The sequence below is a fragment of the Convolutriloba macropyga genome, chromosome 10, assembly GCF_964194025.1.
Source record: "Convolutriloba macropyga chromosome 10, txConMacr16.3, whole genome shotgun sequence".
In the NCBI taxonomy this organism is placed as follows: Eukaryota; Metazoa; Xenacoelomorpha; order Acoela; family Convolutidae; genus Convolutriloba; species Convolutriloba macropyga.
In genome coordinates, this window is record NC_134477.1 from 51,941,256 (window position 1) to 51,966,619 (window position 25,364).

General features: G+C 35.1%; 1 protein-coding gene across 3 annotated transcripts in view; it reads right to left on the reverse strand.

Annotated features, from left to right (window-relative positions):
• The window catches only part of LOC142348674 (uncharacterized), a 63,104-nt gene extending 38,449 nt beyond the window's left edge, over positions 1-24,655 (reverse strand). The window contains exons 1-2 of one of the 3 annotated variants that reach the window (XM_075400107.1): positions 24,519-24,655; positions 22,025-22,309 (exon numbers count right to left, since the gene is read on the reverse strand). In XM_075400107.1, coding sequence (XP_075256222.1) covers positions 22,025-22,252 — 228 coding nt within the window. In that variant the 5' untranslated portion in view covers positions 22,253-22,309; positions 24,519-24,655. Of the gene's footprint in view, positions 1-20,324; positions 20,372-22,024; positions 22,310-24,518 lie in introns of those variants that run through there. The other 2 variants (XM_075400109.1, XM_075400110.1) reach the window with 2 other exon arrangements.
• Between the last annotated feature and the right edge of the window lie 709 nt (positions 24,656-25,364).

Below are 25,364 nucleotides of genomic sequence, written 5' to 3' on the forward strand. Positions count from 1 at the left end.
TTGCGAATTTCGCAGTTGACAAATTTTGAAAATAGGTCTTTTTCGTATGGTCAAAAACTTCATGAAATTGAACCAAACTCGGTATAGAGTTTCCCATGAGTATCTAGAGTGTAAAACAAAAAGAATTTTTGCTATGGATTGCGATGGGAAAAAATGTTTGCATCGGCTCACGGAGGTGTCCAAATCAAACCATACTCGGTATGTAGTATCACAAGTGTAATTAGAGTTTAAAACAAAAAGAAGTTTTGGTATAGCTCTCCTAGGAAAAATAGTTAGCTTTTCATACGGAAATTTGCGATTACTTCAAATAAACAATTTTAAAAATAGGTCTGTTTCATCGGGTCAAGGAATTGTCCAAATCAAACCAAACTGGTTATGGAGTATACAATGGGTACCTAGAGAGTAAAACAAAAAGAATTTTTGGTATAGTTGACCTACGAAAAAAGTTAGCTGTTCATACCGAAATTTGCGAATTTCGTGGATAACGAAATTTAAAAAAAGGTCTTTTTCATTGGGTCAGGGACTTGTCCAAACTGAACCAAACTCGGTATGGATTATCCCCTGCGTAACTAGAATCTAAAATAAAACAAAATTTTTGGTATAGCTTGCCTGGCAAATCAGTTAGTTTTTCATACGGAAATTTACGGTTATTTCAAATAAATAATTTTGAAAATAGGTTTTTTTCGTATGGTCAAAAACTTCATGAGTTTGAACCAAACTCGGTATAGAGTTTCCCATGAGTATCTAGAGTGTAAAACAAAAAGAATTTTTGCTATAGATTGCGTAGGAAAAAAATTTTTTCATCGGCTCACGGAGGTGTCCAAATCAAACCATACTCGGTATGTAGTATCACAAGTGTAATTAGAGTTTAAAACAAAAAGAAATTTTGGTATAGCTCTCCTAGGAAAAATAGTTAGCTTTTCATACGGAAATTTGCGATTACTTCAAATAAACAATTTTAAAAATAGGTCTGTTTCATCGGGTCAAGGAATTGTCCAAATCAAACCAAACTGGTTATGGAGTATACAATGGGTACCTAGAGAGTAAAACAAAAAGAATTTTTGGTATAGTTGACCTACGAAAAGAGTTAGCTGTTCATACCGAAATTTGCGAATTTCGTGGATAACGAAAATAAAAAATAGGTCTTTTTCATCGGGTCAGGGACTTGTCCAAACTGAACCAAACTCGGTATGGATTATCCCCTGCGTAACTAGAATCTAAAACAAAACAGAATTTTCGGTATAGCTTGCCTGGCAAATCAGTTAGTTTTTCATACGGAAATTTACGGTTATTTCAAATAAATAATTTTAAAAATAGGTGTTTTTCGTATGGTCAAAAACTTCTTGAAATTGAACCAAACTCGGTGAAGAGTATCCCATGTGTATCTAGAGTGTAAAACAAAAATAATTTTTGGTTGAGCTCTCCTGGCAAAACAGTTAGTTTTTCATACGGAAATTTACGATTATTTCAAATAAATAATTTTAAAATAGGTCTTTTTCGTATGGTCAAATACTTCTTCAAAGTGGACCAACCTCGGTTTAGAGTATCTCCATTGTACCTAGAGTCTGAAGAAAGGAATTTTTTGCTATAGCTTGCCTAGAAAAAAAGTTAGTTTTTCGTTCGTTAATTTCCTATTAATTCGAATAATTAATCTTGAATAGTTTTTTAAAAAAGGTCTTTTTCATCGGGCTAAGGACTTGTCCATATCAAAAGAAACTTTGTATGGAGTATCCCCTGTGTAGCTAGAATCTAAAACAAAAGAAATTTTTGCTATAGCTTGCGTAGGGGAAAAAGTTAGGTTTTCATAGGGAAATTTGCGAATTTTGCGGATAACGAAAATTAAGTATATTTGTTTTTGATAAGGTCATTGAGTTGTCCACTTCGAACCAAATTTGGTACGAGGCTTTCTCTATGTATGTACGGAGCAAGTTTTCATCTAGTAAAAAGGTTTCAAGCTTAATGTTTTCAGTTGTTGTAATGCATCAAACAGAAATTTGCGCTAATGAAAATGGTGTTTTTTTTGCAAAAAGAGATGATTGTCTACGGCCATTATTAGCCAATCTAATAATGGACATGAGGATACATCGCGGAACGAAATTGAATACCTCAAAAAGAAGGTTGAGGAGTTTAGCAAGAGAGTTGAATAACTTGAGAAAGCCAAAATTGAATTGGTAGACTTGACCAATGATAGCTTTGACACTAAGGTATTGGTACACTCAGAAGACCTAATTGAGTTTCCGAATGGCATCTGAAGTAATGAAGTTAGATTAGTTGTAGCTGGTTGACTTAAACAGTTGTTCAGACATCAAAAGATCAAACTTGAGGCTTTTTTGTTAATGTTTAAAGTCTGAAATACTACTACGTTGTATAATGTTTGTTGCGGTTTTTAATTATTTTCCTAACCGGCTTTTCGTTCCCTTAGCCTAAAACTTTTCTCAATTACGTGATTTTTTTTCATTCAACAATAATTTAATTTTCCTTACATTCAAGACTTTATTTTTTTCAGGTTGTGAAAATGTCCGGCTTCATTTGGTTGATTATGAGTCTCGAGAAAGACGACGCTCAAATTATTGATATCAACTCTAAAATGTGGGGAAGCATGAGCTATGTTGACAAGTTCAAGAGAACGGAAGACAACCAGACCATGCTCCTAAAGGATGGATGGTAGCGGTCCTACATGATTTTGAAGCAAAGAGCAGACGACTTCTCTGAAGATCTTGAGGAACTGCAAAAGCAAATCAAAGTTCCTGAAACAGATCACAGGCCACAATTAACAGAAGTTGACTAAACGGCCTCAACTGCATCAAAAAAAATTCGTCCGTTGGGCAATCGTCTTCAAAAGTGGTCAAGGGAAGCATTGTCTCGGTATGTTTAAACCTCCGAAAGTAGGTTAAATTTTTTAAAAATGAAAAAAAAATTTAGTGGAACAATTTTTTGCTAAACTTTATAATGATTTAGTGCTGTGGAGAACACAAGGGAATTGCGAAGATGCTGTTTTTGAAAGAGAAAAAGATGCACAACATGATCACTTTTCTGCAAGGCTCTACTGGTCAGTCAGCGGACGATTTGAGCAGCCTCAAACGAAAATTCAATTCATTTGTTCGTATTTCTTATTTGGTTTCGTTTTTTATTTATTGGCAACCAATGTGAATTTTTCGTTCAAAAGTAACCCTTGCACTGGCGGCTGTTGATAGTGTCCAAAAATGTGGAGATGGACAACAAGTTCAAGAGGAAGAGGAAAGGGAGGCCAATGATGTAGCGGAAGACAAAGATTTTGAAGAGGCCTTAAAACTTGTTGAAAAAAAGCCTCCCGTGCAATTTGGTCTAAATGGAAAAAAATTTAGACCTCGACGGACACAAACCCACTGACTACGGATTAGCGCTACGAAAGTGGATTTGGGGCCTTGACGGTTTGTCTTATGAAGTCATTTTGCTGTCAAAGAGCTTGACATGGACGTAAATGTGGCACGAAAGATTCAATTCTCAAGTTCTTACGTGAGTGTTTGTACTAGCTGCGCTCAAGGTTGTTCTCTGGGTAGAAATTTGTTTGAACATGAATAATTACTTAGGATCAATTGAGAAGAAATTTCTGAGTTCATCCTTCCCAAAGGCCAAAGATTAATAAAAAAGCAGCAAATAAGGCTGGACTAAATGCGAAACAACGGATAGAGAGCAAGGGAAAATACAGCGAGCAAGCAAAGGAGTTGAAGAAAGCCGAATATGCGAAGAAAACTTCTGGAAAATAATTGCTTTTAATCAGATCTGAGTTGCTTGTTTTAAACTACACATATACTGCAGTTTGTTATATTATCAGGCACTTGTCCCCTTTTCTAGTCTCCAATTGCAGAGTTCTTATATAAATGTTTTGAATTACAGCGTATATTATTATTATTAAAGTTTTCATCATTTTACTCGATATAAATTTGTTGTTTTTAGTAAACTTTGAAGAGCTAACTGTACTCTTTTTATTTCAATTTAGGGGAGAAACGGTAAACCACAACAAAGCAAGTTATGTATTTAATAACAATAGCTTTATCCCTTTTTGATCTGAAGAATTTTTGTTCGTTTTGTAGTAAGTTCTTGATTGTCTTAAGGATTTATGGGGAACTCCAAACAAGACAAACGCCCTAAAAGAAAATCCCAAGTTCCCAGCTTCGAGACAGATCCTGCAACTCAAGTTGAAAGAAGTATTCGTTACAAGCACAGGAACACAGATTTTATTTTTATCTATGAAAAAGCGTGTGTTACGACAACACATAACAACCCTTCTTGGCCTCGGGGATACAGTGATGAAGCAAAGCTAGCAATTAGACCGGGACAATTTGACTTTATCTCGCAGAATAATGCACACCATAGAATGATGTATTTGGGAAGGGCATCAGTTGAGAGTGCGAGAGAGCACAAGAAGCTGGCATCCGAGGTTGATTTTAAAGGAAAACGACCGCCGTGTATATGGGAAGGACGAGGAACTGAAAACGCCGTCATTGTTACCACTCAGCCAACAGTCAGTGCAAACCAACCAGCCAACGTATTTATATCAGAATCACAAGATATCGTCTTTTCTCCTGAACTTGTCGACGAAACTCCAAGGAGAAATACTGGCGAACAATTGACTGTTAACAGGAAAAGCGTTGCTAAAACTTCTTCCAAAATGAAAGCAACAACACAGCCACTTCTGTTCCAAGAGAGTGCAACAACATCAACAGCAAATGCCAGTGTACAGGTACTCTCCTTCGATCTGAAAAAAGCATTTGGTTTCATCGCTTTTTGATTAGAGTTTTTTGATTTCGGGTGCCTCTTCTATGTGTAGCAAGTTCAAAGAGTTTTTGAAAGGCCACAAGGAAAGAATGTGTCGAGCTACTCAAGTTGGAGTTGCTATCAAAGCAAAACACGACAAAAAGCGAAGGAGAATTGAACGATACGGTACGCCCTTGTGAAATTTTCTCATACGTCTTAATTCATAAATCGTAATTCATACGTCTTGATTTTCTTATTTCATACGTCTTAATTTTCGAGTTTTGTGAAATGATCTATACCACTTTGGTTTTGACTTTAGCTACATGAAGTCAATGAAATATCGTTCCTCGAACGGTTTGGGTTTCAAAATGTGGTTGAGGATAAGAAACTTTCACAAGCCTATCCCATTAATCAAGTTCAGTTTGAGGGCGAGAATTTGATAAATACTCACCATGGCAGTTTTTATCAATCTAAACTTGGGCGTACTTTGCGAAGAACACTTTTTGGGATCAAAGGTTTCAAAGAACTACTAAAAGTTATTTTGATAGTTAAGTCCAATATAAACAGAAAGTTCAACTCAAATAACAAAACGCTGAACTGAGAGATGTGGGGTTTAGTTTTTTATTGTTTTTATATCCGTCATTGTTTAGATGTTGTAAAGCAGAAGTACCCACTTACACCCCGGCTGGCATTGAAGAAGGCAAAGGACTCCGCAAATAAGGCCGGGAGAGAAAGGCGAAGTTACCTGAAAAAACCAGAAAACCTGGAGCATAGTGTCGAAGCAACAACATCGACCCCGTCTACTATTACTTCTAATCAACTTGAGTAACTGTTTCTGTGCCCCTATTGTGCTCGTGTTTACGTAACTGATAAAACAGTCTAATTGTAGTGATTAATAGTGAATTTTATAAATTTGAGGCTCATGTTTCAATACTTAGGGCATTCTTATCTGATTAGAATGTGATTTTTGCTGCTGCTGTTTTGTACTGATATATTGGTTGTGTTTTGATTGAGTTAATCTTTGGGTTTTTTACTCAGAATTTCTTGCAGTAATCTGTTTTAGTCTTAAAATTACTTTCTCATTTCTCGTTACTGATTATTTTTCTTGCTATTCGAAAATGGAAAGTTACGCGTGTTCATAGTTCTTTCGACTTCTTGTTTGCCATCACAGTTCTTATAATTTGAATGGGTGGAAACACAAATTCGGTTTTTGATCACCTAAATGATTTAAGATAAAATGAATCTGTGCGAGAAGCTCGCTCAAATTGAAGGCTTCGTTGCAGATCATTATGTTGAAAGATCTAATCACGAAATAAACCTGCACACAGAACTGATTTCTAAAAATAGCTACATGGATTTGATGAACTGAGACAACCACATCAAAAGATTGCATCAAGATTCGGAGGAAGTTTATAAATGTTTATTTCATGCGGGATTTAGGATTGAACCTGACAATTTTGTCAGTTATTGTTTGATTAACCGCAGCGGGAAAACAATTAAATGTGGCGAAATCAACGTTGCTTGTTGGCAAAGAAGCCGAAAATTCGTGAGATAGATGACTGGCCTTCAAAGTCGACAAATTGTTGGTAGGGGTCGCAAGATGGGCAAATCATTCGTGTGTCCCAAACTGCGACTACTACATGTGCGGAGGATACAAGGGGAGAGATTGCGTACGACTAAGAGATTTAAGAGAAATCAGGGATGGTGAAGAGCTGACAAATTTTTATAATGTAGATCTTTAAGGAGAGAAGAATAAGTTCTGTCTATCTGAACATAGATCAAAACATGGCTCAGAAGAAGAATCGCTAGAGGAGAGTGATGAACCTGTTAAACCACCGAAACGAAAATAAATGTAAAATCACGGATAAGAATAACAGCTAGTGACGTACGTGGTTCCTTACTCACTGACATCATTAAATTCTACAGCAAGGATTCGAACGTCAGTTTAGCTTCAGAATTTAGCTCTATTCCCTTCACAAATAGCGATTTTCCAGATAATTCAATCAGTGATGCACAACAAACTGAAGAAGATGGTAATTGCTATGATTTTTAGTAGTACAGAGATAAGGTTATCTTGCGACCAAATTGACACTCTTGTTAGAGTTGTTTTGTTTGGAAATTTTTCAGCAACAGAGAGCCATTCAGAAAATGAAGAAAAGGATGATAATGATCAAACTGTGCTATTAACTGAAGTACCGGGTGCCTCAAAAAAAAATCTTAAAGCTTATCTTCTAGCTATTGTGTCAATTCATAATGGCTCTGATTCGCTATTGAACGATCTTTTAAAGCGTGATCAGTTGCTGTTCGGTGGTCAATATGTTTCGCCGTGGGCCGTCAGGAAACTGTTTGAAGAAATTTGTACACTTTACCAATCCAATAATCAATCCCCTAACAACGGCGAGCTAATTCTGTTAAATGTTCGTCCTTTGTTGATAGACATTGTTAATAACGCACTCCCTGAGATGCTAAAGTACGCCGAAGAGAAAGGTTCTTCACGCGACTTTTTGATGCCAACTTTTTGCATAACTGAACAACGGCGAATAAATGTCAGGTTAATTGTCAACACCGATGATGTTAATGTATGCGAGACACCCATAACTTCAGCTTGGCCTCTCTTCTTGGCAGTTGCAGATCTATCTCCTAAGCTTCGCCAACTCTTCAAAAACGTGTTCTGGGAGCATTTTTTGTTGGTTCAGGCTACCCTGATTTTGATATCGTCTTTCAACATCTAAAACGAGAATGGTTACAGAGAAAATCAATTTCAATGGAGACGATTTGTTTGTTACATTTCAACCTATTTTGCTAGTTGCTGACCTGATAGCAAAATCTAAAGTTATGAAAATGAAGAACTGCAATGGTTTCTATGGATGTACGCTTTGCAGTCAAAGAGGAATTCATATAGCGGAAACCCATCGATATCCTCACAATGAAAATTTCCAGTTGCGTTCGTTTGATGCCCATATGCAAAATATCCAAGAGCTGGAAAGAGGAAATGTGGATGAATTAAGAGTTGAACTCGGTCGAAATGCGGATTATGAAATTAAAACAATCGGTGTTAAAGGGAGAAGCAAAGTTTTCGATCTGATTTCAAATCTACCACTCTCACCTCCAATTGACCCACTGCACCAGTTGTTCCTCGGTGTTGCAAAAGATATTCTATTGCATCATTATGAGAGGATGAGGCCTGAGCATAAAATTGAAATCAAAATTTTTATTGAGTCCCTTGATTTACCAAAAGAGTTCAAAAACTCACTCGGGAAACTTGATACCTTGTCCAACTTCAAAGCAAAGGAAGTGAAAATCATGCTACTGTACTTGTCGCCCATAATTTTTCCTCCATTTTTGTATGGCGAAGAGAGAAAAAGTGACGAGTCTGACCTAAAGAAGCTAGTTCCTCTGGTTCGAGAACTTTTTGAGTCATCCGACAACGCAAACTTATGTGATCAGCTTCTTAATGAGTTCTGTCTGAGCTTGGCGGACAAAACTAATAAAATGGCAATCAAAATCTTTTAGACATCTAGGCTGGCAAGCAAAAAATATTGGACCACTGTTTACGACATCTGCTGCCATGTTTGAGTCTGCTAACAGATTGCAATCACTGGAACCGTCAATCAGTGTCAATTAATGATTTGGCGATTTGTAAAGACAACAAAGATAGCAAAAATGAGCATTAAAGACTACTGTCTCACAGAAATGCTGACAAATTTTCAGGAGAAAAGAAATTAGATGAAAGTTATGGTTTCGTGGAAAGTGCAGAAACAAGAAAATTTCGCTGAGAGCGTCCAAATTTAATGTTGTTCTGTCGGAATCTTGATTTTGGCTTCCTATCATCGGCTGCATATGGACGGGGATGTACTGCTGATAAATATGTTGCTGCCTTTATTGATGGTGAAAGAATTGCCGGAGAAATACTGTTCTTTTTTCGTGGAATTGCTAACAATTGTGTGCTCCGAAAATTCAAAATTGAAAAAAAGTTGACATTGATAAAATCTCAGGCCCAAAATGTTGTCATATTCGGATTTATTGTCCAGGATACAGAAGAGAAAATTCAAATTTCTTTCAGTGCCATCAAACAAAAGCTCTTCTATTTTCAGTTCAAATAATTGTCATGTCTGATTGCCATGCTGTGTCCTTATGAGCACAATTAGTCAATTTTTTATTGTGATTCGATTTATCAAATGAAAATTATAATCAAAGTCTAAGAGAACCAATTTTGTAGTTGAGCGTACCTGCAAAAAGTAGTTGAAACTACTTTTTCGTGCAATTTTTGTGTGCTTCGTAAAAATTTTTGTTATAAGAAAAGAACATAATTATGAGAAGTTTTATCAGGTGAAACAGTTGTTGAATTTAAAGCAATCTCGGTATGGAGTATATTTGTGCATTCCATGTGGAGTGTTCAGTGGGGAATGTAAAACGAAAGGGATTGGGTTTCATACCTAAATTTCCGATTTAATCGAAAAACAAATTTAAACATAGCTGTTTTTGATTCGGTCATAGAGTTGTCCAAAGTGAACCAAACTCGGTATGGAGTGTTCCATGAGTACCTAAAGTCTAAAACATTAGGGGTTTTTGATATAGCTTGTCTAGAAAAAAATTAGGTTTTCGTACGGAAATTTCCGATTAATTCGAATAATTAATTTTGAATATTTTTTTAAAAATAGGTCATTTTGATTAGGTCATAGAGTTGTCCAAAGTGAACCAAACTTGGTGTGGCGTATCCCCATGGTAGGTGGACTCTGAGAAAAAAGTTTTCGGTATAGCTTGCCTCTGAAAAAAGTTTGTTTTTCATACGGAAAATTCCTATTATTTCCGAATAAATTTGAATAAGTAATTTTTTAAATAAGTCTTTTTCATCGGGTCAAGGAATTGTCCAAATCAAACCATATGGTATCATCAGTGATGATACCGGTATGGAGTGATGATACCCATATGATACTCACTATGGAGTATCATCAGTGCAATTAGAGTTTAAAACAAAATAAATTTTTGGTATAGCTTGCCTAGCAAAAAAGTTAGTTTTCTATACGGAAATTTGCTATTATTTCAAATAAGTATTTTTAAAAATAGGTCTTTTTCTTATGGTCAAAAACTTCATGAAAATGAACCAAACTCGTTAGAGAGTATCCCATGTGTACGCAGAATATATAAAAAAAGAATTTTTGCTATAGCTTGCGTAGGAAAAAAGTTAGTTTTTCGTACAAAAAAATTCCGATTAATTCGAATAATTAATTTTAAATAATTTTTAAAAATAGGTCAATTTGATTAGGGCATAGAGTTGTCCAATGTGAACCAAACTTGGTGTGGCGTATCCCCATTGTAGGTGGACTCTGAGACAAAAAGATTTTTCGGTATAGCTTGCCTAGGAAAAAACTTCTTCAAAGTGGACCAACCTCGGTTTAAAGTGTCTCCATTGTACCTAGAGTCTAAAAAAAGGAATTTTTACTATAGCTTGCCTAGAAAAAAAGTTAGTTTTTCGTACGTTAATTTCCTATTAATTCGAAAAATTAATTTTAATTAATTTTTAAAAATAGGTCTTTTTCATCGGGTCAAGGACTTGTCCAAATCACAGGAAATTTGGTATGGAGTATCCCCTGTGTAGCTAGAATCTAAAACAAAAAAAAATTAAGCTACAGTTTGCGTAGGGAAAAAAGTTAGTTTTTCATACGGAAGTTTGCGAATTTCGCGAATAACGAATTCAAGAATAGGTCTTTTTTATCGTGTCAAGGAGTTGTCCAAATCAAACCAAACTGTGTATGGAGTATACCTTTGGTACCTAGATTGTGAAACAAAAAAATGGTATGGCTTGGCTAGGAAAAACGTTAGTTTTTCGTACGAAAATTTGCAAATTTCAAGAATAACAAAATTTTGAAAATAGGTCTTTTTCGTATAATTAGTTTTTCGTAAAAATTGTGTCTTTGATTAGGTCATAGAGTTGTCCAAATTAAACCAAACTCGGTATGGATTATACCATGGGTACCTAGCGTCTAAAACATAAAGAATTTTAGCTATAGCTTGTCTAGGAAAGTAGTTAGCTTTTCATGCGGAAATTTGCGATTTTTTCCCATATTTAAGATTGAAATATTGTATTTTTCATCGAGTCAAGGAGTTGTTCAAATCAATACAAACTTGGCATGGAGTATCCCCTGTGTAGCTAGAGTCTTAAGAAAAGAATTTTTGCAATAGCCTGCCTTGGAAAAAATTAGTTTTTCGTACGTTAATTTCGATTAATTCGAATAATTAATTTTAGATAATTTTTAAAAATAGGTCTTTTGATTAGGTCACATAAATGTCCAAAGTGAACCAAACTCGGCATGGAGTATCCTATGTGAACCTAGATTATAAAACAAAATAAAACCGTGGGCACTAGAGTGTAACACAAAAAAATTTTGCCATAGATTGTCTTGAAAAACCACCGAAACGAAAAACAAAGGTAAAACCACGGATAAGAATAAGAGCTAGTGACGTACGTGGTTCCTTACTCACTGAAATCATTAAATTCTACAGCGAGGATTCGAACGTCAGTTTAGCTTCAGAAGTTAGCTCTATTCCCTTCACAAATAGCGATTTTCCAGATAATTCAATCAGTGATGCAGAACAAATTGAAGAGGATGGTAATTGCTCTGATTTTTAGTAGTACAGAGATCAGGTATCCTTGCGACCAAATTGACACTCTTGTTGGAGTTGTTTTGTTTGGAAATTTTTCAGCCACCGAGAGCCATTCAGAAAATGAAGAAAGGGATGATAATGATCAAACAGTGCTATTAACTGAAGTACCGGGTGCCTCAAAAGAAAATCGTAAAGCTTTTTTTCTAGCTATTGTGTCAATTCATAATGGCTCTGATTCGCTATTGAACGATCTTTTAAAGCGTGATCAGTTGCTGTTCGGCGGACAAACTGTTTCACCGTGGGCCGTCAGGAAACAATTTGAAGACTTTTGTACACTTTACTAATCCAATAAACACTCCCCTAACAATGGCGAGCTAATTCTGTTAAATTTTCGTCCTTTGTTGATAGACATTGTTAATAACGCACTCCCTGAGATGCTAAAGTACGCTGAAGAGAAAGATTCTTCACGCTATTTTTTGATGCCAACTTTTTGCATAACTGAACAGCGGCGAATAAATGTCAGATTAATTGTCAACACCGATGGTGCTAATGTATGCAAGACACCCATAATTTCAGCTTGGCCTCTCTTCTTGGCAGTTGCAGATCTATCTCCTAAGCTTCGCCAACTCTTCAAAAACGTGTTCTGGGAGCATTGTTTGTTGGTTCGTGCTACCCTGATTTTGATATCGTCTTTCAACATCTAAAACGAGAATGGTTACAGAGAAAATCAATTTCAATGGAGACGATTTGTTTGTTACATTTGAACCTATTTTGCTAGTTGCTGACCTGATAGCAAAATCTAAAGTTATGAAAATGAAGCACTGCAATGGTTTCTATGGATGTACGCTTTGCGGTCAAAGAGAAATTCATATAGCGGAATTCCATTGATATCCTCACAATAAAAACTTCCAGATGCGTTCGTTTGATGCCCAAATGCAAAATATCCAAGAGCTGGAAAAAGGAAGTGTGGATGAATTAAGAGTTGAACTCGGTCGAAAGGCGGATTGTGAAATTAAACCTCTCGGAGTTGAAGGGAGAAGCAAAGCTTTCGATCTGATTTCAAATCAACCACTCCCATCTCCAATTGACCCGATGCATCAGTTGTTCCTTGGTGTTGCAAAAGATTTTCTATTGCATCATTATGAGAGGATGAGGCCTGAGCATAAAATTGAAATCAATATTTTTATTGAGTCCCTTGATTTACCAAAAGAGTTCAAAAACTCACTCCGGAAACTTGATTCCTTGTCAAACTTCAAAGCCAAGAAAGTAAAAATCAAGCTACTGTACTTGTTGCCCATAATTTTCCTCCATTTTTGTATGGAGAAGAAAGAAAGAGTGATGAGTCTGACCTAAAGAACCTAGTTCCTTTGGTTCGAGAACTTTTTGAGTCATCCGACAACGCAAACTTATGTGATCAGCTTCTTAATGAGTTCTGTCTGAGATTGGCGGACCAAACTAATAAAATGGAGTCAATCAATTTCCATCTTTTGAGACATCTAGGTTGGCAAGCAAAAAATATTGGACCACTGTTTACGACATCTGCTGCTATGTTTGAGTCAATCACTGGAACCGTCAATCAGTGTCAATAAAGGATTTGAAGATTTTTAAAGACAACAAAGGTAGTAAAAATGAGCATTAAAGACGACTGTTTCGTAGAAATGCTGACAAATTTTCAGGAGAAAAGAAATTAGATGAAAGTTATGGTTTCGTGGAAAGTGCAGAAACAAGAAAATTCCGCTAAGAGCGTCCGAATTTAAAGTTGTTCTGTCGAAAACTTGATTTTGGCTTCCTATCAATGGCTGCATATGGACGGGGATGTACTGCTGATAAATATGTTGCCGCCTTTAATGATGGTGAAATGATTGCCGGAGAAATACTCTTCTTTTTTCGTGGAATGTGGAATTGATAACAATTGTGTGCTCCGAAAATCCAAAACTGTAAAAAATATGACATTGATAAAATCTCAGGCCCAAAATGTTGTCACATTCGGATTTATTGTCCAGGATACAGAAGAGAAAATTCAAATTTCTTTCAGTGCCATCAAAAAAAAAAACTCTTCTATTTTCAGTTTAAAGAAGTGTCATGTCTGATTGCCATGCTGTGTCATTGTGAGCACAATTAGTCAATTTTTAAAATTGATTCGATTTATCAAATGCAAATTATAATTAAAGTCTAATAGAACCATTTTTGTAGTTGAGCGTACATGCAAAAAATAGTTGAAACTACTTTTTCATGCAATTTTTGTGTGCTTCTTAAAAATTTTTATTATAAGAAAAGAACTTAATTATAAGAATTTTTATCAGGTGAAGCAGTTGTTGAATTTAAAGCAATCTCGGTATGGAGTATATTTGTGCATTCCATGTGGAGTGCTCAGTGGGGAATGTAAAACGAAAGGAATTGGCTTTCATACCTATGTTTCCGATTTAAAAACGAATTTTAAACATAGCTGTTTTTGATTCGGTCATAGAGTTGTCCAAAGTGAACAAACCTCGGTATTGAGTTATCATGAGTACCTAGAGTCTAAAACATTAGGGATTTTTGATATAGCTTGTCTAGAAAAAATTTAGGTTTTCGTATGGAAATTTACGATTAATTCGAATAAATAATTTTAAATAATTTTCAAAAATAGGTCATCTTAATTAGGTCATAGAGTTGTTCACAGTGAAACAAACTTCTTTGGACTACTCCATGGTAGGTGGACTCTGAGACAAAAAAATTTTCGGTATAGCTTGCCTCTGAAAAAAGTTAGTTTTTCATACGGAGAATTCCTATTATTTCTGAAAAAATTTGAATAAGTAATTTTTTAAATAGGTCTTTTTCATCGCCTCAAGGAATTGTCCAAATCAAACCATATGGTATCATCAGTGATGGTACCGGTATAGAGCGATGATGCCCATATGATACTCAGTATGGAGTATCATCAGTGCAATTAGAGTTTAAAACAAAATAAATTTTTGGTATAGCTTGCCTAGCAAAAAAGTTAGTTTTCTATAGGGAAATTTGCTATTATTTCAAATAAGTATTTTTAAAAATAGGTCTTTTTCTAATGGTCAAAAAGTTCATGAAAAACTTCAAGAATTTTTGCTATAGCTTGCGAAGGAAAAAAGTTAGTTTTTCGTACGGAAAATTCCGATTAATTCGAATAGTTAATTTTAAATAATTTTTAAAAATAGGTCAATTTGATTAGGTCATAGAGTTGTCCAAAGTGAACCAAACCTGGTGTGTTGTATCCCCATCATGGTAGGTGGACTATGAGACAAAAAGAATTTTCGGTATAGCTTGCCTCTGAAAAAAGTTAGTTTTTCTTACGGAAATTTGGAATTGTTTCAATTAAGTAATTTTAAAAATAGGTGTTTTTGATTAGGTCATAGAGTTGTCCAAATTGAACCAAACTCGGTATGGAGTATACCATTGGTACCTAGAGTCTAAAACGAAAAGAATTTAAGCTATAGATTGTCTAGGAAAAAAGTTAGTTTTTCATACGGAAATTTGCGATTTTTTCCAATGTATAATTTTGAAATATTGTATTTTTCATCGAGTCAAGGAGTTGTTCAAATCGAACCAAACTTGGCATGGAGTATCCCCTATGTAGCCAGAGTCTTGAGAAAAGAATTTTTGCTATTGCTTGCCTAGGAAAAAGGTTAGTTTTTCGTACGTTAATTTCCGATTAATTCGAAAAATTAATTTCAAAGAATTTTTAAAAATAGGTCTTTTGATTAGGTCATAGAGTTGTCCAAAGTGAACCAAACTCGGGGTATCCTACTTGTAACTAGATTATAAAACAAAAAGAATTTTTGCTATAGCTTGTCTAGGAAAAAAGTTAGCTTTTCATACGGAAATTTGCAATTTTTTCCAATATTTAATTTTGAAATATTGTATTTTTCATCGAGTCAAGGAGTTGTTCTAATCGAACTAAACTTGAAATGGGGTATTCCCTGTGTAGCTAGAGTCTTGAGAAAAGAATATTTGCTGTAGCTTGCCTAGGAAAAAAGTTATTTTTTCGTACGTTAATTTCCGATTAATTCGAATGATTAAGTTTGAAGAATTTTTAAAAATAGGTCTTTTGATTAGGTCATAGAGTTGTCCAAAGCGAACCAAACTCGGGGTATCCTATTTGTATCTAGATTATAAAACAAAAAGAATTTTTGCTATAGCTTGTCTAGTAAAAAAGTTAGCTTTTCATACCTAAATTTGCGATTTTTTCCAATATTTAATTTTGAAATATTGTATTTTTCATCGAGTCAATGAGTTGTTCAAATCGAACCAAACTCGGCATGGAGTATCCTATGTGAACCTAGATTTTGAAACAAAAGGTTTTTTTGCTATAGCTTGCGTTGGAAAAAATTAAGTTTCTGGTACGGAAGTCTGCGATTTTTTCTAATAAGTAATTTTAAAAAAAGACCCGTCTTTTTCATCGGGTCAAAGAGTTGTCCAAATCGAACCAAACTTGGTATGGAGTATACCGTGGACACTAGAGTGTAACACAAAAAAATTTTGCCATAGATTGTCTTTAAATAAGTTAGTTTTTCATACGGAAATTTGCGATTTTTTCGAAAAAAAATTTGCGATTATAATTTTAAAAATAGGTCAATTTCGTCGGGTCGAGGAGTTGTTCAAATGTAACCTAACTCGGCATGGAGATCCCATGTGGACCTAGATTATAAAACAAAAAGAATTTTTGGAATAGCGTACGTAGCAAAAAAGTTTTTCGTACGGAAATTTGCGATTTTCGCGAACAACTAATTTTAAAATTAGGTCTTTTTCGTATGGTCAAAAACTTCTTGAAATTGAACCAAACTCGTCATAGAGTATCCCATGTGAACCTAGATTATAAAACAGAAAGAATTTTTGTTATTGCTTGCGTAGGAAAAAAATTAGTTTTTTGTACGGAAATTTGCTAATATTTCAAATAAGTAATTTTAAAAGTAGGTCTTTTTCATCGGTTCAAGCACTTGTCCAAATCAAACCAAACTTGGTGTGGAGTTTTCACATGGTAAGTGGACTCTGGGACAAAAAAAAATTTGGTATAGCTTGCCTCTGAAAAAAATTAGTTCTTCGTACGGAAATTTGGGATTATTTCAAATAAGTAATTTTAAAAATAGCTCTTTTTGATTAGGTCATAGAGTTCTCCAAATCAAACCAAACCCGGTATGGCGCATTTCCAGTGTACCTAGATTGTTTTAGCTATAGCTTGTCTAGGAAAAAAGTTAGTTTTTCATACGGAAATTTGCGATTTTTTCGAAAAAAAATTTGCGATTATAATTTTAAAAATAGGTCAATTTCGTCGGGTCGAGGAGTTGTTCAAATGTAACCTAACTCGGCATGGAAATCCCATGTGTACCTAGATTATAAAACAAAAAGAATTTTTGGAATAGCGTACGTAGCAAAAAAGTTTTTCGTACGGAAATTTGCGATTTTCGCGAACAACTAATTTTAAAATTAGGTCTTTTTCGTATGGTCAAAAACTTCTTGAAATTGAACCAAACTCGTCATAGAGTATCCCATGTGAACCTAGATTATAAAACAGAAAGAATTTTTGTTATTGCTTGCGTAGGAAAAAAATTAGTTTTTTGTACGGAAATTTGCTAATATTTCAAATAAGTAATTTTAAAAGTAGGTCTTTTTCATCGGTTCAAGCACTTGTCCAAATCAAACCAAACTTGGTGTGGAGTTTTCACATGGTAAGTGGACTCTGGGACAAAAAAAAATTTGGTATAGCTTGCCTCTGAAAAAAATTAGTTCTTCGTACGGAAATTTGGGATTATTTCAAATAAGTAATTTTAAAAATAGCTCTTTTTGATTAGGTCATAGAGTTCTCCAAATCAAACCAAACCCGGTATGGCGCATTTCCAGTGTACCTAGATTGTTTTAGCTATAGCTTGTCTAGGAAAAAAATTAGTTTTTCATACGGAAGTTTGCAATTTTTTCCAATATTTAATTTTAGCACCAAGAATATTTAATTTCAATGTACCAAGAATTTTAGCTATAGCTTGTCTAGGGAAAAAGTTAAGTTTTTCATACGGAAATTGGCAATTTTTTCCAATATTTAATTTTGAAATATTGTATTTTTCATCGAGTCAAGGAGTTGTTGAAATCGAACCAAACTTGAATTGGGGTATTCCCTGTGTAGCTAGAGTCTTGAAAAGAGAATTTTTGCTATAGCTTGCCTAGGAAAAAAGTTAGTTTTTCGTACGTTAATTTCCGATTAATTCGAATAATTAATTTTAAATAATTTTTAAAAATAGGTCTTTTGATTAGGTCAAAGAGTTGTCCAAAGTGAACCAAACCCGGTATGGCGCATTTCCAGTGTACCTAGAGTGTTTTAGCTATAGCTTGTCTAGGAAAAAAGTTAGTTTTTCATACGGAAGTTTGCGATTTTTTCCAATATTTAATTTTAGCACCAAGAATATTTAATTTCAGTGTACCAAGAATTTTAGCTATACCTTGTCTAGGAAAAAAGTTAGTTTTTCATACGGAAAATTGCGATTTTTTCCAATATTTAATTTTGAAATATTGTATTTTTCATCGAGTCAAGGAGCTGTTCAAATCGAACCCAACTTGGCATTGAGTATCCCCTGTGTAGCCAGAGTCTTGAAAAAAGAATTTTTGCTATTGCTTGCCTAGGAAAAAAGTTAGTTTTTCGTACGTTAATTTCCGATTAATTCGAATAATTAATTTTAAAGAATTTTTAAAAATAGGTCTTTTGATTAGGTCATAGAGTTGTCCAAAGTGAACCAAACTCGGTATGGAGTATCCTACTTGTAACTAGATTATAAAACAAAAAAATTTTTGCTATAGCTTGTCAAGGAAAAAAGTTAGCTTTTCATACGGAAATTTGCGATTTTTTCCAATATTTAATTTTGAAACATTGTATTTTTCATCGAGTCAAGGAGTTGTTCAAATCGAACCAAACTTGAAATGGAGTATTCCCTGAGTAGCTAGAGTCTTGAAAAAAGAATTTTTGCTATAGCTTGCCTAGGAAAAAAGTTAGTTTTTCGTACGTTAATTTCCGATTAATTCGAATAATTATTTTTAAATAATTTTTTAAAAATAGGTCTTTTGATTAGGTCACAGAGTTGTCCAAAGTGAACCAAACTCGGTATGGAGTATCCTACTTGTAACTAGATTATAAAACAAAAAAAATTTTTGCTATAGCTTGTCAAGGAAAAAAGTTAGCTTTTCATACGGAAATTTGCGATTTTTTCCAATATTTAATTTTGAAACATTGTATTTTTTATCGAGTCAAGGAGTTGTTCAAATCGAACCAAACTTGAAATGGAGTATTCCCTGAGTAGCTAGAGTCTTGAAAAAAGAATTTTTGCTATAGCTTGCCTAGGAAAAAAGTTAGTTTTTCGTACGTTAATTTCCGATTAATTCGAATAATTATTTTTAAATAATTTTTTAAAAATAGGTCTTTTGATTAGGTCATAGAGCTGTCCAAAGTGAACCAAACTCGGTATGGAGTATCCTATTTGTAACTAGATTATAAAACAAAAAAAAATTTTTGCTATAGCTTGTTTAGTAAAAAAGTTAGTTTTTCGTACGTTAATTTCCGATTAATTCGAATAAATAATTTTAAAGAATTTTTAAAAATAGGTCTTTTGATTAGGTCATAGAGTTGTCCAAATCAAACCAAACCCGGTATGGCTCATTTCCAGTGTACCTAGATTGTTTTAGCTATAGCTTGTCTAGGAAAAAAATTAGTTTTTCATACGGAAGTTTGCAATTTTTTCCAATATTTATTTTTAGCACCAAGAATATTTAATTTCAATGTACCAAGAATTTTAGCTATAGCTTGTCTAGGAAAAAATTTAGCTTTTCATACCGAAATTTGCGATTTTTTCCAATATTTAATTTTGAAATATTGCATTTTTCATCGAGTCAATGAGTTGTTCAAATCGAACCAAACTCGGCATGGAGTATCCTATGTGAACCTAGATTTTGACAAAAAAAGATTTTTTTGCTATAGCTTGCGTTGGAAAAAAGTAAGTTTCTGGTACGGAAGTCTGCGATTTTTTCTAATAAGTAATTTTAAAAAAAGGTCTTTTTCATCGGGTCAAGGAGTTGTCCCAATCAAACCAAACCTGGTCTGGAGTATACCGTGAACACTAGAGTGTAACACAAAAAAACTTTTGCCATAGATTGTCTTTTAATAAGTTAGTTTTTCATACGGAAATTTGCGATTTTTTCGAAAAAAAATTTGCGATTATAATTTTAAAAATAGGTCAATTTCGTCGGGTCGACGAGTTGTTCAAATGTAACCTAACTCGGCATGGAAATCCCATGTGTACCTGGATTATAAAACAAAAAGAATTTTTGGAATAGCGTACGTAGCAAAAAAGTTTTTCGTACGGAAATTTGCGATTTTCGCGAACAACGAATTTTAAAATTAGGTCTTTTTCGTATAGTCAAAAACTTCTTGAAATTGAACCAAACTCGTTATAGAGTATCCCATGTGAACCTAGATTATAAAACAGAAAGAATTTTTGTTATTGCTTGCGTAGGAAAAAATTTAGTTTTTCGTACGGAAATTTGATAATATTTCAAATAAGTAATTTTATAAGTAGGTCTTTTTCATCGGTTCAAGCACTTGTCCAAATCTTGGTGTGGAGTTTTCACATGGTAAGTGGACTCTGAGACAGAAAAATTTTGGTATACCTTGCCTCTGAAAATAATTAGTTCTTCGTACGGAAATTTGGGATTGTTTCAAATAAGTAAATTTAAAAATAGCTCTTTTTGATTAGGTCATAGAGTTGTCCAAATCAAACCAAACCCGGTATGGCGCATTTCCAGTGTACCTAGAGTATAAGGCAAAAAACATATTTGATGTAGCTGCTATTGTTGCAGAAGTTATGTGTTTTAAGTGTCGCTTGGTTTTTTTTTTAAAAAATCAAAAAAATATAGAATTAAAAATGGGTGGGACGCCTTTCGGGCGTCAAGATTTTTCGGTGCTCTCCCTCCCCCTCCCCTCGTTCTCTCACCCGTGTTTTTTCCATCGTTAGTCTCTGGTGTTCTCTTGCACGTGTCTCGCGTTCTCTTGCTCGTCTCTCGCTCGTCTCGCGTTCTCTCGCTCGTCTCTCGCGTTGTATCGCTCGTCTCTCGCTTCGGTCTTCTGGTTTGAGTCTATGATGTGTGTTTATGATATTAGATATATGTTTATGTTGATTTCAGCTATCAAGAATGAGTGTCAAAAATGTCTCATTAAAAAATCTTAGTAGAGGTTCATTTTATTCTTAATACTGATAGGTAGACACCTTGAATTTTGCTCACGATAGCAAAAAAAAGGCGATGTCTCCTATTAGTATAAAGATGTCCATGTACCTCACGTAAAAACAGACTTTATATGTGGATTTGTGGACTCATGGAACCCTCTGGAGTCTTCATCTTCAATGGGCATCTACAAGCATAAAATGTTAGTTTTTTAGTCTGGACATATGCAACTTTGAACGCACGAAAGTCTGGACATAGGCCATTTTGAACGCACGATAGTCTGATCATGAACGCACAAAAATTTTTTCGTGGGTTCATGATCAGACTATTGTGCGTTCAAAACGGCCTATGTCCAGACTGTCGTGTGTTCAAAGTTACCTATGATCAGAATATCGTGCGTTCAAAGTTACCTATGATAAGACTATCGTGCGTTCAAAGTTGCATATTTCCAGACTATCTTGCGTTCAAAATTAACTATAATCAAACTATCGTGCGTTCAAAGTTACCTATGATCAGACTATCGTGCGTTCAAACTTGCATATGTCCAGACTATCGTGCGTTCAAAGTTACCTATGATCAAACTATCGTGCGTTCAAAGTTGCATATGCCCAGACTATCGTGCGTTCAAAGTTGCATACGTTCAGAATATCGCGCGTTCAAAGTTACCTATGATCAGACTATCGCGTGTTCAAAGTTGCATATGTCCAGACTATCGTGCATTCAGAGTTACCTATGATCAGACTATCGTGCGTTCAAAGTTACCTATGATCAGACTATCGTGCGTTCAAAGTTGCATATATTCAGACTATCGCGAGTTCAATGTTGCCTATGATCAGACTATCGTGCGTTCAAATTTGCATATGTCCAGACTATCGTGCGTTCAAAGTTACCTATGATCAGACTATCGTGCGTTCGAGGTTACCTATGATCAGACTATCGTGCGTTCAAAGTTACCTATGATCAGACTATCGTGCGTTCAAAGTTGCATATTTTCAGACTATCGTGCGTTCAAAGTTACCTATGATCAGACTATCCTGCGTTCAAAGTTACCTATGATCAGACTATCGTGCGTTCAAAGTTACCTATGATCAGACTATCGTGCGTTCAAAGTTGCATATGTCCAGACTATCGTGCGTTCAAGGTTACATATGTCCAGACTATCGTGCGTTCAAAAATGCACATGTCCAGACTATCGTGCGCTCAAAATTGCATATGTCCAGACTATAGTGCGTTCAAAATTGCATATGTCCAGACTATCGTGCGTTCATTATTTTTCCAGACCGTGTAGTTTTGAACGCACGACTTCACCTTGTGCGTTCTTTTCGGTCTGGACATATCGGCTTTCGGTCTGGCACCTCAACCTGGGTAGCTACGTACACATGTCTCCTATAACTGGTTATTTTCCGCAGAATTAAAGGATTAGAGTAAAATTTAGAAAATGTAATTTTCCCCGTTGTTCGACATATCGTACCTTACTATCCACATACACAACATCGCTGATGGGAAAGTGAGAATGACAATGATCCAATGCTTCGTCGTAGCTCACTTTGCCAGCCTCGAGATACACAGCGAAGCAGGAAAAATTTCCTGCGCGCGGCAAAAGCGTAGTTCCATTCGAACATGATAATTGTGCTTTATGCTGGTGTACGAGCGACAACAGCGCCGTTGCAAATAAGGTCATACGTATAAGCATTGTCATGATTTCTGCTCCTCGTCTCAATTCCGCAAGACTTTTCTACCAGGTTCTGTGAGAGATCTAAGAAAAAGATCAAATAACTGCCCATGAATTTCAACCGAGTCCGGTGGCTGCAAAAAATGGAGCTCAGCAGAGTAAAATATACTTCTCCACTCTTCGGCACTATATTCATGTCGCAACCCCCCCCCCCAGCTTAGTGGGTGCATATTATCGACACGCTCAGCACCACGTGCCATAGTGTTACGTAATGATTTACTATTTAGTGATACCTGCTCGTTGGGGGAGCATAAAGTATTGGGGCAAACAGTCAAAAAATTTGAAGTTCGTGATCTCTGCGCAAAATTCCAGATTTTCCTTCTTAAAGGAAAAAGTAAGTTAGCACCCCCTAGTTTGACGAAGTAAAAATTCAGTTTTTGAAGTAATATTGCTTCAACCTAAGACAAACCTAAATTTTTAACCTAAGACAAACCTATTGCTTCAACCTAAATTTTGCAAACAATTTTTTATACCATTTATCCTCAACGTTAGTCATCTCGTCTATCTATGAAAGTCAGATAGAAACGCACGTTCAGTTGCCAGAAATTCCAATGTAAATGTGATGAAGTTTTTACCAGAATCTCAGTTAAAAAGGATTGTCACAAGATTCCAATTTATTCCAATTTATTCCAATTTATACCAATTGATTCCAATTTATTCACATCTTTCCTCTCTCTCTCTCTCTAGTGTTCATAACTGGTGCAAACTTAGCCATAGTTGAACAAACATAAAAAAATATCACATCTTGTGACATTTTTTTTTCTGCGAAACTTCTAAGAAGTTCATCAAACTCATATTAAGATTTCTGGTAAGCGAAAATTGCGTTTTATCTTATTTTTATAGTTAGGTGAGAAGAGTAATATTTGGCATCAGTAGTATAAAAATTCTCTCGAAAACCTCATTTAAAGTGGAGAAATTTTGCCTCCCATCTTATTTTATTTGTTTCTTGGACATACGGTTGCTAAAGCACTTTTGCTGTTCATCATAAACTGCCAGATTTTATTATAGTCGGCGTTTTAAAATTTCTGCCTATTTGAAGCGAGCACCTTTGAAGCAATTATGGTAAACCCATTTCGAAAAACTGGCTTATATCTCGAACTGCTTCTGTTCTCGATTATTGCCAAATTTTCTCTGTGACATGATGAAAATCATGTAACCTGTACAAAGTTTATATATTTCATTTTATCCCGTCACATCATATTGTTATCCTGACTTTTGATCTCATTTTGATTTGGCATTACGTGGCCAGTATCCAAAAAAAACAAACTTCAATAAACATTTTGTTTTTTCGAATCGAGTGACCTGTCCCCACTTTTCACTATTCGTATAAATTTTCAACGACAGAATTTAGTTACCAAAAACGTGGAAACAAGTTAGATATATCGTTGAAAGGATTAACTTTTTGTCACCAGTATCCACGGACAATAGTCTACACTTTTGAGCTTCGCAAATAGCTTTAAAATTTGATGCCCCTGGCGTCCATTTTTAATTAATAACTATTGAAGATCAAATTCGAAGAGATAATTGTTCTTGTGAGCATTGCTCTGGGTAATTTTAAAGCGACGTTTTGTCTTCCTAATCCACTAATAGTGTTTAAAGGGAAATTTCTAAAATTAATCACCAATTAGGCTCCATTCCCTTCAGTAATAAGGTACTGTAACTTTGGAAATAGTGACTGCTAAGGAAATGCTGGACTTAAAGTGGGGCACAAATAACCATTTTTGAATGATAATTGAACTAAATTAGCCTGGTTAACTATATTTCGTGCACGCTTAACGCCTTAGTTTTTACAAAAAGCGTGTTTATCGGTCATTGGCCACACAGTGGGTTATACAAAAAAATGGTCCACCCATCATTTTCCAAACACTTCTAGTTTTTCTAAGATCAAGCAAATAGCTTCAGATCTAAGTTCTACTGCAAAGATGTTTTACAACTGTAAGCAAAAGTGTTGCATCAAAAAAGAACCAAAACCAACAAAGCTCGACTGAAAATTTGTTTGGACTTTTTAAAAAAATACTTTATGTTAGGAAAAATAAAAAAAATGCATCCCTTTCTCCTGCAAACAACATTTAGCTGTTTCAAGTATCAAAAAAAAGGAAAAAACGAAAATTGATATAGTTTTGACTTTGATGTCGTTTTTTTCGGCTTTATGTCGATAATTGCCATTTTACGTAAAAAAGAGCCTAGCTCAATGTAAAACGAGAGTTAAGCTAATTATTTTTCTCTGACTCACTTGAAATTCAAACAAACAATATCTGACTGGAAAAAATTGGAGAGAAAAATGATAATGAAGAATTAATGTTGTATGCCTCAGCTAATCTTCAATCTCACACTAACATAGTCCCCCGAAGTTTAGACTGGCTGAAAAATGGCTAATTTTTCTGGCTTTAAATGGAAGTTCTGATAGAAACCGGAGCGAAGATAGTAGCTTTGGAGCCCAAAATTAAAACCTCTAGCTGTTCTCAAGATGGCGCTATGCAATAACAGGCTCTCATCTTGGCTCTCAGACAAGATTGCGAAAACATAATGTGAAAGTAATAGATGTTAGACATCGCAGCAATGTCATCTGATGCTGAGACAGCTCCCCGAAGTTTTTTCAGCCAAAAATTGCTTTCTGGCTCAGTTTTCCGACTAGAACTGGCAAAGCTGAGAGAACATTGCTGTGGGGAGAAAAGTACTGGGATTGCGCCAAAGATATCAAAAATTCAGATTTTGACGGGGACTACTTAAGATGGAGCCTCAGTGTGTGGCCGTTGCTCACAATCAGTCCAGAAAAATGATCGTGCTGAGTTTGTAGATGTCAAATATTGCGGCAGTCATAGACTTATAACATCTGAGACCAAGAAAATCCCCTGAAAGTTGTTCGTCAGAGAGCTAACTTTTGGCTCAGTTTCTTAGGTAGAAATGCGAAATGTTGACAGAATGCCCGGTGAGAAGAGTACTGAGTTGGACGCCAAAGAATGAATGCGCTTCAGACGACGCATGATGAAACATCAAAGTGTTATTGTAGATCACAAACAAAAACAACAGCATTGTAGAATAATAATTTAGATAATTTTGAACATCGCATAGGATAATT